This window comes from Alligator sinensis, unplaced genomic scaffold (genome assembly GCF_000455745.1).
Source record: "Alligator sinensis unplaced genomic scaffold, ASM45574v1 scaffold1581_1, whole genome shotgun sequence".
NCBI lineage: Eukaryota > Metazoa > Chordata > Crocodylia > Alligatoridae > Alligator > Alligator sinensis.
The window spans coordinates 194,809-211,040 of NW_005842641.1; the positions used below are offsets into that span (position 1 = coordinate 194,809).

Here is a 16,232-nt window from a genome sequence, read left to right on the forward strand (position 1 = left end):
CTACTTTTTTTTCCCCCCCAAACTGTAAGAGAGAAAAACCTTGCCTGATTTAATATGTCCATTTCTGTGGACACATTAATCTAGGCAAAGGCATTCAGTAGGAAAGTGCAGTGTTTCATAGCTGGTAGGGTCGGAAGGGACCTGAGCACATCATCAAGTCCGACCCCCTGCCCTGGACAGAAAAGAATGCTGGGTTCAAATGACCCCAGCTAGGTGATTGTCTAGCCTCTTTTTGAAGACGCCCAGGGTAGGAGCCAGCACCACTTCCCTTGGAAGTTGGTTCCAGATCCTAGCCGCCCTGACAGTGAAGTAGCGCCTCCTGATATCTAGTCTGAATCTACCCTCTGCCATCTTGTGACCGTTATTTCTAGTCACTCCTGGTAGTGCTCGGGGGAACAGGGACTCCCCCAATGCCTGCTGGTCCCCTCTGACTAGTTTTCAAACGGCCACCAGACCCCCCCTCAGCCTTCTCTTGTGGAGGCTGAACAGGTTCAGGTCCCGTAGCCTATCCTCGTAGGGCCTGCCCTGCTGCCCCCTGATCATGCGGGTGGCCCTCCTCTGGACCCTCTCCATGTTGTCCACATCCCTCCTGACGTGCGGCGCCCAGAACTGGACACAGTACTCCAACTGCAGCCTGACCAATGTCACACAGAGGTGGAGGATCACCTCCTTGGACCTCCTCGAGATGCATCTGTGGATGCATGATAAAGTGCGGTTGGCCTTCCTGACCGCATCCCCACACTGTCGACCTATGGTCATTTTGGCATCAATAACGACTCCAAGATCCTTTTCTACCTCTGCACTGACGAGAAGGGAGCTCCCCAGCCTGTAGGTATGCTGCTGGTTCTTCCTCCCCAGGTGCAGTACCTTGCACTTGTCAGTGTTGAAACCCGTCCTGTTCTCATCTGCCCACCCCTGTAACCTGTCTAGGTCCGATTGCAACCTATTCCTCCCTTCTAACATAGCGTGTTCTGCAGTACTTTTAGAATTATTTTTTTAAATGCACAAAGTGCCCTACTTGCTTTTTAATTTATTACACCACTCCACTATTTCCAGAACCTGATAGCCAGAAAGGACTTTCCAAACTCCCAGAAGCAGCTGCCATACTAAAGGATAAGATCCAATAAAAGGTTACAACACTATTAAGCACAACACTCAAAATGGAACCAACGCAAGTGAGAAGAATTCAGAAGTAAAGTTACTTAAATTGAAATGCAGTAGACAGCTGCTTCCTCACCAGGGCTAGGGACAGCATGAAGCATGTGCCATCTCCAGTTTCCAAAAGAAAGACTTATTAATTAAATTTAAACTCCTAATGGGAAGATTGGTTTGCTAGAGCTTTTTTCTTTTTTAAATAAATGTTTACTTTTGATTCTCTCCAGTTTGCTAATGGATTTCAACAGCACAGGATTTGCCACCTGCCCTCATTCCAGACAAGGCTGGTTTCACAGAGGGACAAAGGAACAGTCATCCAAATCCTGCAATGGACCAAGTTGTATGCGACTGTACAGGGAAAGACGGAATCTAGGCTGGAATTTGGTCTTTTGATCCCTGGTACAAGCTGAGGCTTGGTACATAAGGAAAACATTGGGTTACAAAGGTAAGGGGGCATTTTTTCAGTAGTAAAAGTTAATATTTAAAAAGAAAACATTTCCCTATTAACCATGTTTATTCTTACTTAAAAGAAGCTATCTTTTCTGTTGCTAAGAAGGTGAACACAGCTGCACACCTTAACTTGTAGGGTAATCAAATATATGGCCCAAGGACATAAATAGGCAGTGAAATAATGCAGGTGCAAGTCAGGCCCAAATTTCAGTGTATAGGAAGCTCCAGTGCCATATGGCAAGAGAAGGTCACGGAGCTGACAGGCTTCAGTTTGTCCTGCATTGCTCTGTAGTTGGGCAAGCACAGAGGCATTCTCTTGCTTGAAGTTTAACAGCAAGTCAGCTGGATCATCAAGTAGCCTGCTCATTTTATGGGAACCAGCCCTGCTCAGGAATGAACAGACCATTAGCCAGTCAGTCCGCCCAGCAGATGGCACTGTTGAGCCACAGGTGGTTGATCTGATTTTCACTGTGTGGAACTGGCAAGCTGGAAATTCAAAGCCACACTATTACAGGGTCAGTGCTTATTACAGGGTCAGTGCTGCCTCGTCGCTATAGAGCTGGACTGGGACTGGGTTCTACTCCTGGCTCCGCTATTCACCTTCTCAGTGACCTCACACAAATTGCTTCACCTCTGGATCTTGGCTTCCCAACATGTAAACAACAAGGATAGTGATACTGATCTGATCTCCTTTGAGATCTACTGATGGAAAATGCTATACCAGGCCTAGGTGGCAATGTTCCTGACCACACCTCTTTGCTCAAGCAATTAAATGCAACAAACATCAACACAAGATGTTCTACTAGAGGTGAGAGGGAGAAACAGCTTTCTGGATTTACAAGTTCCTTGCGATACAGCTGATGCCTGACCCCAGGATTGGCCCCCTCTTATCCGATGGTTCTCTTCAGTTACACCTCCAGTGAAGGTGGATGTGGCTATCTTGATCTCTACAAAAGCAATAATTACATTCCTCTGCAGTGTCCAGAAGACAATTCTGTATGCAGCCCAAGAAAACACCTAGGTTCATACAGTTTTATGACATAAAATGATAAGTCGAATATGTATAACATTTGGAGAAATCCTGTACAATATTAACATTCATGTCAAATGACCTGTGTTTTGCCTTCTTTAACTTCTGTTGCAACACCAGGCTTGTTGGCCCCTGTTTGATACTGGGGATCTATACATATCTAGTGGCTCTTCTGCAGCTCTGCAAAAGAGAATGCATTTCACCAGAAGAGGGGGTCATGACAGGAGAGCCCAACAAGCTCCGCTGTCCAACTACTGCGTGGGAATAAAGAGAAGGACATTCCTACATACAGTACATGCTGCCACATCTCTTTTAAATGAATATTCCCTTTGAGGATATTTATATAAATAAGGCATTTAAAATCTCACTACTCCTGGAGCATAATCTAAGGGATGGCCATTTGTAGACCACACAAAAGAATGGGGGAAGGCCACCAGGAGAAGGAAAGGAGCATCTGGGGTAGGAGATTAAGGAAACATCAGGAGACCAAAGTCCATCCATAAAAACATTGGGATCTTGGTTCAAGCCTCATTAGAACAACCTCACTGCCTCTGTAACAAGTTAAAGCTCAAAAGGTCACCCACCACTTTCAACTTGATATGTGTGGGGAACCAGATTTTTCAAAAAAAGTGAGCTAAGATCAATTGCTTTGTTTTCTATATGCAACGTAGCAGGACTTTTGAGCTGCACTGCTGCTCTCATCCCACAGGATGCTTCGCGTCCACTGCAGGACTCTTTATGGCACAGATTCCCTCCCCCGACAAAAAATAAACCCCCAAAAACCCAGCAGGTATCTCACCTGCTACAGAAAAATAAAAAATGCTCTCTCTCCAGGAGAGGGCGGGGCTTTGCCTTCTCTTTTTGCACCTGTTTCACTAAGCCATGTCTCATTCAGCAAAGCCAGCAGAGAGCGTGGAGAACACCCCTGGCAGAAAGCAGGAAGAGAAATGACAGAAAAGAGGATTTGCTGTGGAAGGCAAGCTCTATCCACTGCCAGCATCACAGTAACTAAATGCTGTGCGTCTCTGAGCAGAATATCCTTCTTCCTGCTCAGGTTTGTAAGGCTTTATAGGGATCTAATAAAGGGTCTTGTCAACACAGATCCGAGAAAGCACATAGGGAAAAGTCTGATTGACCTGATGGAGAACTGAATTCCACTCTGGATGACTTCTACTGAGTACCTCAGGGTCTCTTCATAAATAAAATATAAATCTTATTTGTAAAAAAGAATATTCAAGTTCACACAGATCCATTATCCACTGGTTTGGCTCGGTTTGTTCAGGCAAATCGAGGTGAAGCATGTGGGATGAGGAAGTGGCAACACTGAGGCCAGGTAGACCTCTGTTCCAACGAGGAAAGTGCAGCAAAGGAAGCAAACACATGGAGTATTGACCTGCACTGCCCTGTTGGGTCCAGCCTGGCTACTCCCTCCTCTTCTGGCTTGTCGCTAAATCTCCCTGTCCTCATCGGAGCTGCCACTACTACTGCTGCCACTGCTGCTCCTGCTGCCGCTGCTCTCCTCCTGCTGTGCCTGGCTTTGGGCTGCTGCTACCGCTGCTGCTGCTGCTGCCTCTCTCTCCTGCTGCTTGAGTGCTGCTGCCTTCTTCTCCTGTTCAGCATGGCTTTTCATATGGGCACTGCGACTCTTCACCTTGTAGAAAACCCTAGGGACAAACACAGGCATGTAACAGTTTGCTCAATCTCCCCGCCCAATCCTCTTATCAGCATCTCCAGGTTGGAGTCAACAAACCGCAGGGCAGGACAATTCATCACCACTAGAAAGGATCTACTGCAATTATCACTACTTTTGCTCCCACTCCTCCCACAGCGCACAGTCTAAGGGACAGGGGCACTGACCCCAGGAGTCAGGAGCCTAAGATCCTGTTTCAACAATCTGCCCAATGATCTCTTCCAAGGCTGCTTATGATCTGCTGTGTGACCCTGGCCCTGTCCTTTCACTTCTCTTAGCCTCCTCACCTTTTATTTATGTTTAAATTCTAAGCACTTTGAGGAAGAAGCTGACTCTTGCTCCACGTCTGTTCACTACGTGACACAGCAGGGCCTCAATTCCACCTGGGGCTAGTGGTGCTGCTCTAAAGGCAAACACCTAATAAACAAGGAGACAACAGCTGGCACTCCTTTTTGCTGAAGCTGTAGGGATATGAGCAGGCTTGGCTTCCTTCCCCCTTTCCTTCCTTTGTCTACTCTACCTAGTCTTCCCCTATTTCCCACATACAAATTCTTAATTCACTGTCACCAAATACTCAAATGGAAGCTTGAAGGCCATTCAGAATCCTCTCCTATTTCTCCTGCACCAATATCCAGGCCAGAAATACAGCTGTGTAACTCCTTGTAGCAGTGCCTCAATGTCAAATACTCCTCCATGATACAGAAGAGTCTCTGTCAGTTCTCATCACCCTGCTCACTTTAAATACAGGAGTAACTGCTGGTACTACAAAGCTCACTATTCTTTATGATTACATTATTTATGCAATGAACTGAATTTTCTTGGCATGACTCACACTGATGGTAACAGATGCCCAAACTCCTGGAGTCGCATAACTAAAATAAAATACATTTAAACAGGCACAAGAGACTGGTGTAAACTTAATCAGAACAACTGTCCACCATTTACCTGACACCTGCTGCTACAGTAATGATAATGCCTGGTGTTTCAATGGCATTGTTTACTTGACAAGTTCCTAGAGCACTTCATCAACTATTCAGGAATCACTCTACCATTCAGTGAAATGTAAACACTGCCGAGATGGAACATAGCAGCTGTTAACAGCACACATCAGCACTAAAGCATATTATAGCAAACTGAAGCTGAAGGGAAAATTTACATCAGCAGAATTATCTGAGCTGCAATCCGGCTAGGACAGTGGTGCTCAACCTTTTTCCCTGGTGGGCTGGACTGGCAGCACCCAATCTATCCGCAGGCTGGATTTAGCCAAAGTTCCCAATCCAGCCCCCGGGTGGTCACAGCAGGCACCACGTGGGTGCGCAAAGGGGCTGAGGGAGGGTGCCGGGAAAAGGACCTTGACCCTGCCACATGGGAAAGAGAAGAGAGGGGGTGTGACCAGGTCTGAACCCAGCCCCACAGGGAAAGGGGGCATGGCCCAGCCCTGTGAAGGGGGGAAGGGGGTGGCCTGGCTTTAGAGGAGGGGGCATGACCAGACCCTAATCCAGCCCCACAGCAAAGCGGGTGTGGCCCACCTACAATGGGAGGGTAGGGGGCAAGGCCAGGCCCCAACCCAGCCCTGAGGGGAATGAAGGGGGCATGGCCCAACTTTGATCCAGAAGGGGAGTGGACAGGATGTGGCCCGGCTGCACAAGAGAAGGGGTCACCAGCAGGCCCAGCCCACTACACAGGGCTAGGGGGGGGGAAGGAAAAAGGAGGGTGGCCATATTAATGGCCACTGCTTCGCCACCACCAAATTTCCTGATGCTTGGGGAGTTCCATGAGTCAGATGCAATGGCTGCATTTGGCCCAGGGGCCAGAGGCTGAGCACTCCGAGGCTAGGACACTGGTATTTGTATGCCTACTACAATGAAAAATGGCATGCCCTTGAAGGCCACAAGTCATTAAGAACTGATAGTTTTGAAACTGTAATCTGGAAGAGCGAGTCATGGGCGACTGGTGGCTCCTGAGTCTGGGGGGCACCCGCAGAAGCCACTGGTGATCTCCCACAGGCGCCAGCAGCAGCAATGAGAGGTAGTGAGTTCCAGCAGATGCCACTGGCAACAGCGATGGCCCTGTCGGGGGGGGGGGAGCACCCTCACTGCAAGTCGCCTATGAAGTGAGTCATCAGCAGCACAGGGCCAAAGGCATTAAGATGCTAACATTGTTCCCACCAGTTCCTAACCAAGTGTACAAAGGAAACATCAGGCTGAGAATGAGCTGTAGTGCTGATGTAGAACAATCCTGTTATGGCAAATCCATTCAACTGCTCTTACCTTCCACATTTTTTACATGGAAACGTGCTTTCCTCATTTTGCATTTTAGCAGTGAGGTCTGGCTTTATCTTCTGTTTCCGCCTCCTCCTCTGTCCTGGGGGAAGAGTTTTCCGAAACTTAACTGTTGCTTCTTTAGGCTTTCTTCCAGTTCTACCACTGGCTTCTCCTGGTGCATTAGCCTCATGGCTGCTTAAACTGATGACTTCACTGACCTTCACAGCAAGAGAAAGTTGTTAAAACAAAGTGAAAATGAAAACCTCTTGGAAGAATGGATGGTGGCTGCACTTCTAACCTTCAGTTATCCTATCCTAGTCCAAGATCTTGCCCACAAGAAAGAATTTGTGGGATCTCTAACATACCCAACCATCATTCCCATCGGAGTACAAATCACAGGGAGTTGTGCAGGATTCTAATATTATAAAAGCCTTAGTCTGTCTGTAATGCTTTATTCGCATTCTGATTGGTTGTTTCAGTCAGCCAATCTGAGTACTCCAAGAGCGTTTGGACAGGAGACAGCAGGGACACAGGGGACAGAGCGGGCGGGGGGGAGGGAGAAAATATGTGCCATCCCTGCAGGCAGTGGCAATAGAGCAGGCCCGTTCCCTCCTCCCTTGACCAGATGAGAAACGGAGGCAGGGCCAGACATGGCAGGGGGGGATGTGGAGTTGCTGGGCCCTAATAAAAGCCTGCAGGGAGGAAGAGGGAGGGGCACGGTGGTGGCACCATGCTGCCGCCACCCCCCTGACAACAACCCTGAAAGGGAGGGGGGCAGAAATCCGGCCTGGCCCCGAATAGGCAGGGGCGAGGGTGGGGGGAGCGGGCCCATTCACCCCCTCATCCAGTTGGGGGAGAAGTGGGGGCGGGGCCATATGCAGGACTCTGTCCCCGCCTGCCATGATGGCAGGGAGCATGCCACTGCTGCCCCGCCACATCCTGACAAAAGCTGGCAGAGAGGGTGAGGGACAGGAGCAGGAGTGGGGGATACTGTGACTGTGCCATGCTAACAGCTGGAAGGGAGGGAGGGGAGCAGGGAGGAGAGGCAGGTGGACATGGGCCAGGCGAACCTGGAGCGAGCAGTGCCGGACACAAAGCAGGGGGGGGCGGGTGGGCGGCCGGGATGGATGGACACGGGCCTCTGTCCACGGTGCCCCCTCCCAATCATTCTTGACGGACAATTGACTACTCTTATTATAATCTCCTTCCCAGTCAAAACTCTTCCAAGTAAACTATGTAACACACCGTTGGGATGCTAGTAGGTCCATAGCTATTCCATTTTCAGCACTTCCCCCAAGCGGAAAAAAAAATGCATCTGAAATTGCCATTTTACTCAATGTTTTCTGAACTGTACATGGGGCAAGTTGGGGACAGATGTACTACATACCATTTCATTGGCTTGTAGTGTTTGTGCATCTTTGGGAAATGCTGTACTCTTTTTTCTGTCATCCAGCTCTTCTGCCTCCTTAATCACCTTCTCTTCAGTCTCCTCTTCCTCCTCCTCATTCTCTTCCACCATGTGCCCATGGTCCTCATTGTAAATAACTCTTCTGGGAGGAAGAACACGTGCAAACCTATGGGAGCTCTTCACAAAAAGTTAAAGGGACAGTTAATATTGTCTTATTTGACTTTCTTTCCCACTGCAAGCAGAGGTCCTCATGTGAAATAGGATTCAAGATTATAAGACTGGGCCCACAGCATCACTCAAATTTGTTTTTACTGCCTTTGCCGAAAGTTGAGACTGACATAGAACAAGGCATTTTTAAATCAGACAATGGCCTAGGGAATCTCTGCCATTCTTAAGAACACATATTTTTAAGCCTCTTGTTACTTACACAAAATAAATATAATTATGAAGAGCAAACTGCTTCAGTCCATGAAAGCAGCCTTTGGCAACAAAGCCAACAGCAGAAAGGGTCAAGTGCTTACCTTAATATCAATTTCAGCTTCATCTTTCACAGACTTCTCATTAGCAACATCAATGTCCCCAAAGATTAAGGTCCCATTCCGACCAATTTTCACTTGTTTTTTGTATGTGTAGTAGAACTCCACACATTGGGCCACTGTCTTGGTTTTAATCTGATGTTAAAAACAAAATGAAACAAAACATTGCACAAGCATAAAGGTAAGATTTTTGTTTTTAAGAATAAACAAGTAATCATGAACGCATAAATGCAAATTGCATTTGTTCCAAGTTCTTTCTATTGTACTGTTTTTACCTGAATCCAAAATGACTTTGAATTTAAGATGACCTCCCAAATAATTAGATTCCAGGCATGAAAAAAAGATATAAGTTTGTTAAAGTTTTCCATGTCTAGAATCTAATTTTTGGAGGGTTGTCTTAAATTCACCCTCCCCCCCATTGCAGTGGGGTAAGCAGCTACAGGGAGATAGATGGAGGGGTACCAGGTGGTGGGGAGCCAAGTGGCCTGACTCCTGCACCTTACTGCCTGGCTCCTCCAAAACTTGCCCCACCAGCTGCCTAAATGGGGGAGAGGGGGAACCTTGTCTTGAGTAAATATAATATCACCGTTCTTTTAAACCCGTTGTCTTGTATTAATTTTCTACCTTAAAGCCTCTTATTTAGCCTCTGCTTTCCCCTTTATTCAATAGGAACATTCTCTACTCAATATTAAACTTTGTAACCAGTTCACTTAATTGCCACCTTACACAGAACACACACTATATACATATATTTACAAATACGTATTTATTTGTATATACATATACATACATGCATACAAATAAATAAATATCATTTTAAAGATCACCTTATACGGAATATATGTATATTCTGTGTAAATTAATCTTTGAATATATTAACGAGGGAGACTGGACTAACAAATGGGAAAAAAAAAAAGTCAGGAAGTCTTGGGGGTCATTTTTTAACAAGTTTAATGTTTAGTACCCTAAATTTCTCTGAGACTTCCTCCTAAATTTGGTGACCACTGCTAAGTCTGGTCATGTGAAATTTTAGAACCCACTGAAGACAGAACTCTCCACTACTGTTTTAAAGAATTAAGATTATGACCCCACTGAGTGAAATACTCTAAAGATGTAAGTAAGTATAGTTCCTGATCCAAGTAAATGCAGAGTAACTTACAAGTTTCTGGACCAGGAAAAAGTCTTTCTTATAGATTGCAATGCCTTTGTTGAAAAGTTTCTTCTCTGCAACTTTCCACTTGTCTGATCCTGTAGGTACAAATATTTAAACAGAAATTTTCAGTTCAAGTAATTTCTCACTCTCTCTCTTTAGCTTTCCTTTACATAAAGCCAGCCCAAAATGTATCAATTAGCTGAATATATAATGCACATGCCATATAGTACTATTTCTACCTCTGTAATGCCACACACCATTCAGAATTTCCCACTTCCCTCTCACATTTTCTTTTTTCCATAGATCAACAATTGAATGTACTCTGCATGCCTGTTAGAAGTGTCTTATATACAGGGGTGTGCATATGAACCAAGGTGCTATTCTGGTGAACTGCAGGAAAAGCTATTACATTTCTTTCTGCCCTCAGATCAATCAGGTATGTAGGGCTAGCTCAATCATGGAAGTTACTACCTTGCAACATTGTCTGAATATAAGGGCTGACACAGCAGCATCAGACACTGCAGTTTTGCTTTCAAAGAGGAATTAGTGAACAGCCTGCTGTTCTCGCTACTCTCCAACTTCCTATCATAGGCAGCACAGGCAGTGAGGGATTAGTATTCCAGCAGAACTCCCTCAATTCCCCTCTGCAAATTCATGACAGGGAATGTGCAGTTCCGAGATTAGACTTTCCATCCATCATCTAACAAGCTTCCCCCGGCATCTTTCTGTAGCCTAGGCTCAGTGACTAGTTATCATTTTTCCCTGAAAGGAAGTCTCTGATCACAGACACGTGACTTATTGATAAATGGATTTAGGATTTGCAAGTGCATGAATTCACACGCCACATGTAAGTCATGGCATTGCAAGGGAAGGTTCCCTGCAGTTGATCAGCTGGTTTGGAAGTTAAGTGTTTTCTGACTTCTGTTATAAGTCTATATAGATAGGATGGGGAGAAATCCATTCCTGTAGATCAGCTACTTGAGACAAAAAGGCAGCAGCTCCCACTCAGAATACCTGTGTAGTGGTAGTCAGCCAAGGGATGGACTGGTGGTCGCCCTGGCCCCTTCAGCAACAGTTTGCTCAAAGCAGCCTAAGAGACAGCACAACAGCAGAATTGGTTTCATGTAAAAATAAAAAAATTAAAAAGTGTACAGGTATGTAAACAAAGAACACCAGAAAAAACATTGGAATATCATCTACATTAATGGCAGATTAACAGAAAGGGAGCTAGTCTCTTTCCCCAGCATGCTCTAGTGTGCTTAAAAGGTATGGTGAAAGGTGGAAAGTGAGCCAAGACTTCAAGCATTAAGTTCTTGACCCTACACTGACTCTGGCTCCTGGGCAAGTTACCTCACCCCTCCAGGCCTCAGTCTTTCCACCTGCAAACTGGGTACAATAGTATTTATTTACTCTAACTCAAGGCTTTTGAGAGACTATTGCTCTTATAACCAGAAAGCCTATACAGTACAAGAATCATCCTGCTTAGAGATGATTCTAGGTAACACCAGTTCCTGTTTGTTCCCATCCAACAACCCAGCTCTAAATAAGGATTTCTGTGCAGGTCCAGAACACCAGCGATCCAAACTCAAATTCAGTCAAGTGAACAAGATTCCAAAATAAAAGCTAATGATCATTACCACTGGCAGAAAATCAGTATAAAAATCTATAAAACTACCTGACCTGCATTTAATCAGCAACTATAATTTGTGCTAAAGTTAGAAGTAGGTGGCCAAGTTATTGGCCTTTATAAACTACAGGTACTCTTCACTTAACATCATCCAGGTTAATATTTCGTTATTATGTCACTGATCTATTAGAAAACATGCTTATTTAAAGTCACGCAATGTTGGGTTATAATATTGCTTGGCTGCCACCTGCTAGTAGGTAACTACTGTGTGTAACTGGATTCGCTTAACACGATTTCGCTTAAAGTCGCATTTTTCAAGAACATAACTAAAACGTTAAGTGAGGAGTAGCCATACACTTGGTACCTTTCATAGCATCTACCACATTACAGTGCAGCAACGTGGAGAAATAAGCCCATCTCACAGATGTGCACAGAGAAGTTAAGGGACTTGCCCAAGGTCCCAATTCCCAGTACACTAAGCTCCATCCCATGACACCCATCTTCCAGTTCAGGCGAGATCAATAAACTAATTGCAGTTGTCAACTAAATGAACCTTACGGGTTAAAAGTTTAAAAAGTCCCCACAGAAAATGATGCAATTTGATGTTATTAGCAGCCTCTGCATAGGAAAGGCCCAAGACTGAAATAATCAAGATGATGTCTATTATTTTGACTTGCTCTGTCAGATCTGTGTGAGGACTCATGCTATGAACAGCAGCAGCCAGAGATGCCACACACCAGGTTTCTGATGCCATGGCAAAAAGATGTGGTGTTTTGCAAGCTATCTTCTCTCAAACAAGCTTCTTGCAGATAGCTAACAGCCTTTCAGGCCAGTATTCAGATTTCTTCCACAATAATGAAAAAAGACTGATAAAACAGGTTGGAGAGGACTCACCAGAACATTTCCCTTTGTTTCATGCAAGAAGTGCAGTGCCAGCTCCTGATTTGTACCAGCCCCAGGAAAAATACTTGAACAGGCAGCAGCTAACAGATTTTCCACTATTCCAGGTAAATGACAAAGAAAAAAAGAAATAAGGGAGGTAGAGTGGAAGAAGCAGGAGATTAGAAGTAAGAATTTGAGAAGCTGTTGCTGTTTTTTCCTCTTCAATAAGCTTGGTTGAGGATCTCAGTATCGTTTTTGGCCAGCTAGTGCCCACTTACATCTTGGGTAACAGTTCCATTGTATCCTAATTAGTCCTTTCAAACTTGAACTAGAAATATCCTAGGGTCGGACAAACTTGGAACTCAAACTCCTCACTCCAAGTGAGTTTAGTGCCTGCAGACCATGTTGTGACAGAACAGAAGGTTGAGAAGGGCACATGAGAGAGCCAGTACTGAATGAACCTCTACAAGAAATTATCCTTTTGCCCTACAAAGAAGCATTCCCTGTAGATTTGCACTGAGGAACACCAAAGGTGACAGAATTCCAATCAGAATGACCACTGGCACACAACTTTTCCTTTCTTCCAGGAAAGGATGGTCCAGAGCTACTGCTACAGCTAATGAGAAAACCCAGAATTTAGTAAGCCCAATTCCTTTTCTCAGCCCAGCAATCAGGTCCAGTTTCATGCTCGCTTGATAGCACAGTGCAAGGGAACACACACAGATGAACATGAACTGCAAGTTCTGTCCCAAACAAGGAAGGTTAGGGCTCCTTTAAGCAAGGGTGCACTCAATCCCCAGTCTGTACAGCCATGTAATTTGTACACCCATAGATCTCCCCAATGGTTCAGAAATTTGACAGTGAGGCAGTAGTAGCAGTTAACAGTCCCATATACCAGACCCACAGATTGGAACTGGTCCACAGATGGACCTGGGACCACTCATCCAGCCTACAAGTCAAAAAGGTCAGCCACCGCTGCTTTAGAGCATGGCCAAAGTACATCAGCATTTATTACCTCATGCTTACTCTTTTTCCCTCATCTTCCCTTCCCCAAGATAAAGCAATTTCCACACAGGTCAGAGATATTAACGGAAAACGTCTCTGTCACCATCTTTTGTATATACTTTTTTTTTTGCTTCTCTCTGCTACATCTCAGTGATGTGATGCAACGGTTGCAAATTAAAACCATGGAAATTCAAATAAAAAAAATACAGCACATATTTTTTAACAGCAAAAGAGGGGGAATACAGCTAAGGCAGACCAAGATCTTGAACCCAGAACCTTGCACGGGGAAGCCAGCAAGCCTGCCACAGCACCACAGCCACAGGCCTTTTTAAAATTGGTATAAACTACAACAAGGATTAGTAGATTCTTCACCTCTTGATGACCTCAAATTTACTTTAGGGAAACTCAAGTGGTCAGGCTTATCACAACAGTAACTGCATGAAATTCTGTAGCTTATGCTATACAAATGATCATGCTAAATTAGGGTAAAGGGTCACACCATTGCTTCCAGTGGTGTGCGTCACTCATGACCTGTGGGAGTTCAGCGTACTCTTACACCCACCCACTTGCTTCTATTTCAGGAATTCCCTGAAATCTCCCTCCTCCCATGCAACAGTCTCTATGCATGTCCCCCACTCTCCAGAAAGGCAGGAATCCATGTATTTCCAATTCCGCCATGTCAGGGTCTCCCATTCTGCCCCCTGCAACAGGTTCTATATAACCACTTATTCTCCCTTCCCCATGCCCACCATTTCTCCCATGCCCCCACTTCCTCCCCATGCCAGGTATTGTGTATGCCTGACCAACCTGCGGCCCCAAAATTCCCCATGCTAAGGGCTCCATCTCTCCCATCCATATTTATTTTCTGTCTGTCTGGGAAAGATCTCATTCAGGATGGCAGCCTTTCTAACTAATAAGGAAGGGGTTGACCTGAGTGATAGTGTTCTGCAAGATGTTGCTAGCTGCCCTCAACAGTCTTCTCAATGTGTCCCCATTTCAGTATTTCCAGTTTTCATCAAAACCAGTAAGGTTCTGCCTACCAATGCCTGAAACATTCTATAAAATTCTGGAGTTGGTTAACCATGGCATTCAAAGTTACTGGTGTTTTTGTCCAAAAATGCAGCAAATTGAGCTAAAAGTTCACTTTTCTTGGTCAACGATCTAATGGTACCGTCTGACCTTTAAGAAATCTACAAATACTAGTTCTCCATTATTTTCCAGAAAGCTTTATCAACAAAGCTTAGTAAAACCTGACATTTGATCAGGACTGTGAAGCACCTTTAAACAGAACTTAAAGAGTTACCCCAACACTGCTGCCATTTCTTGTTTTGGTCTATATTACCAACTTTCCCAAGTCCTTACCATTTTCTTGATTAGTCTTGTTGATCTCAAGATCTCCCCAAGGGCACCACACCAAGTCTGCCTTATGTTTATCACCTGCTGCCAAAGCTCTGTCTCGGAGGGGTGGGATTTCTGCTTGAAACCGAGTTCCCACATTGATTCGCCTGCATAAATAAATAAAATACATAAATAAATAGACCACAACACTCAACAATAGCCAGAAAGCACCTCTATGAATGACACTGACTCTTCTGGAAATCAAAACTTAGTGAGCATACTCTACAGGTCCCGTGACAGGTGTAAGTCAAGAACAACTTTCAACTGCTACAATTGGAGTGGGATTTAAAGTTAGTGACCAACACATGAAAGACTCAATGCCCCACTACCACCTTTGGCTGAGGTTCTACTGCATTTCCTTGAAGAGGCTGAGAAGGTGAATTCCTCTTCCATCAGTGGAGCAAGCCAATGCAGAGTTCTCCAACTAGTCCCTGGCTCATACAAAGAGACTGTGAAAACAACTTGGTCAGTCTAACACCTCTCTGATCCCTAGAACAGCTAAGGATTCCTAGCACCATTTCTGTGGCTAAATTGGCCAGTGATGAGGCAGTGTCTCAGCACCAAAGATGCTTATGATGGTGTGGATGAGTCTGTCTATGCCATATGAGCCATCAACACCAAGGCTGCTGGTGCTGTGGAGTCCAACACTAGTTTTCCTCGTGCCAGACACTGTTACAAAGCCATTCAGAGCTGGCACATGTGGGTACCAGAAAAGAGAGTCTGCTGCTTGAGCAGTATCAGAAGCTGTGCTACAACTGTCAGTGTTAATTTTTGCCTTTGAGGTATTTATGTGTGGGTCAGCTTTGAAAGTCAGGGATACTGGAGTTGCGGGGAGATGTCTTCTGACTGGGGAGGGAGAGCTGTGACTCCTCTGATCTCTGGAGCAGCACTTCTTATAGTCCCCTTTCCTGGGTTGAGACCAAAAGTAGCAGGAGTTAAGTTTCCAAGTGTCCCTATGAGCACAGGGCAACACCTCGGCTCACCTGGAGGATGGCGACTGCTTGCTAGGGTCTGCAGATACCTGCATAGTGGTCTTGTAAGCTGCATCAACTAATCTAATTCTCTAGTTTTTAGTGTGGTTCAGGATATATCTGTACCTCAAGGAGATGCTCAAGCATGTGTTCTTCTCCTAGACATGAGGCATTTCAGATGTTTATTACTGATAGGCAATGCTTCATTTTATTGCAGGCAAATCTTCAATCCTGGAGAATCATATGTGGGCCTAAAATGCACAAACCAAGGGGATCTAGAACTTGTACAGGGAAGAATATGGGGGGCAAGCAATTCTATTAGAGACATAAACCAGAAACTTGTTTTTCTTTAGCACGAATGGGGTTAATTAACAGTCTTTATATAATCACTGGCTAACAAACTACCTACCTAAACAACAACTCTATAAAACAATCTTTGCAAGTGAAATACAGAAACTACAGGTTCCATTTTGCAGACAGTTAAGAAGGAAACAAAAGGAGGTCAAGATTGCCCTACAACTTATGCCATGTGTTCTGGCAGTTACAAGGGCGTTTCAGAATACAGCTTTCACACAGGAGCAGGATATTAGGTTAATATTTCCTACTCCAAATCTCAGCTGGAAGCAACTGCCACGCAGTGCTGACAAAAGGTTTGGGGAAAGA

General features: G+C 45.0%; 1 protein-coding gene across 11 annotated transcripts in view; it reads right to left on the reverse strand.

The window, feature by feature from the left end:
• Nucleotides 1–838: 838 nt before the first annotated feature.
• Nucleotides 839–16,232, reverse strand: part of ELMSAN1 (ELM2 and Myb/SANT domain containing 1) — a 113,453-nt gene continuing 98,059 nt past the window's right edge. For all 11 annotated transcript variants that reach the window (XM_025215365.1, XM_025215359.1, XM_025215363.1 and 8 more), the window contains 8 exons: nucleotides 14,563–14,705; nucleotides 12,208–12,311; nucleotides 10,701–10,776; nucleotides 9,693–9,781; nucleotides 8,519–8,668; nucleotides 7,977–8,174; nucleotides 6,596–6,807; nucleotides 839–4,299 (listed from right to left, as the gene is read on the reverse strand). In XM_025215365.1, the coding sequence (XP_025071150.1) occupies nucleotides 4,083–4,299; nucleotides 6,596–6,807; nucleotides 7,977–8,174; nucleotides 8,519–8,668; nucleotides 9,693–9,781; nucleotides 10,701–10,776; nucleotides 12,208–12,311; nucleotides 14,563–14,705 (1,189 nt within the window). In that variant the 3' untranslated portion in view covers nucleotides 839–4,082. The remainder of the gene's footprint in view (nucleotides 4,300–6,595; nucleotides 6,808–7,976; nucleotides 8,175–8,518; nucleotides 8,669–9,692; nucleotides 9,782–10,700; nucleotides 10,777–12,207; nucleotides 12,312–14,562; nucleotides 14,706–16,232) is intronic.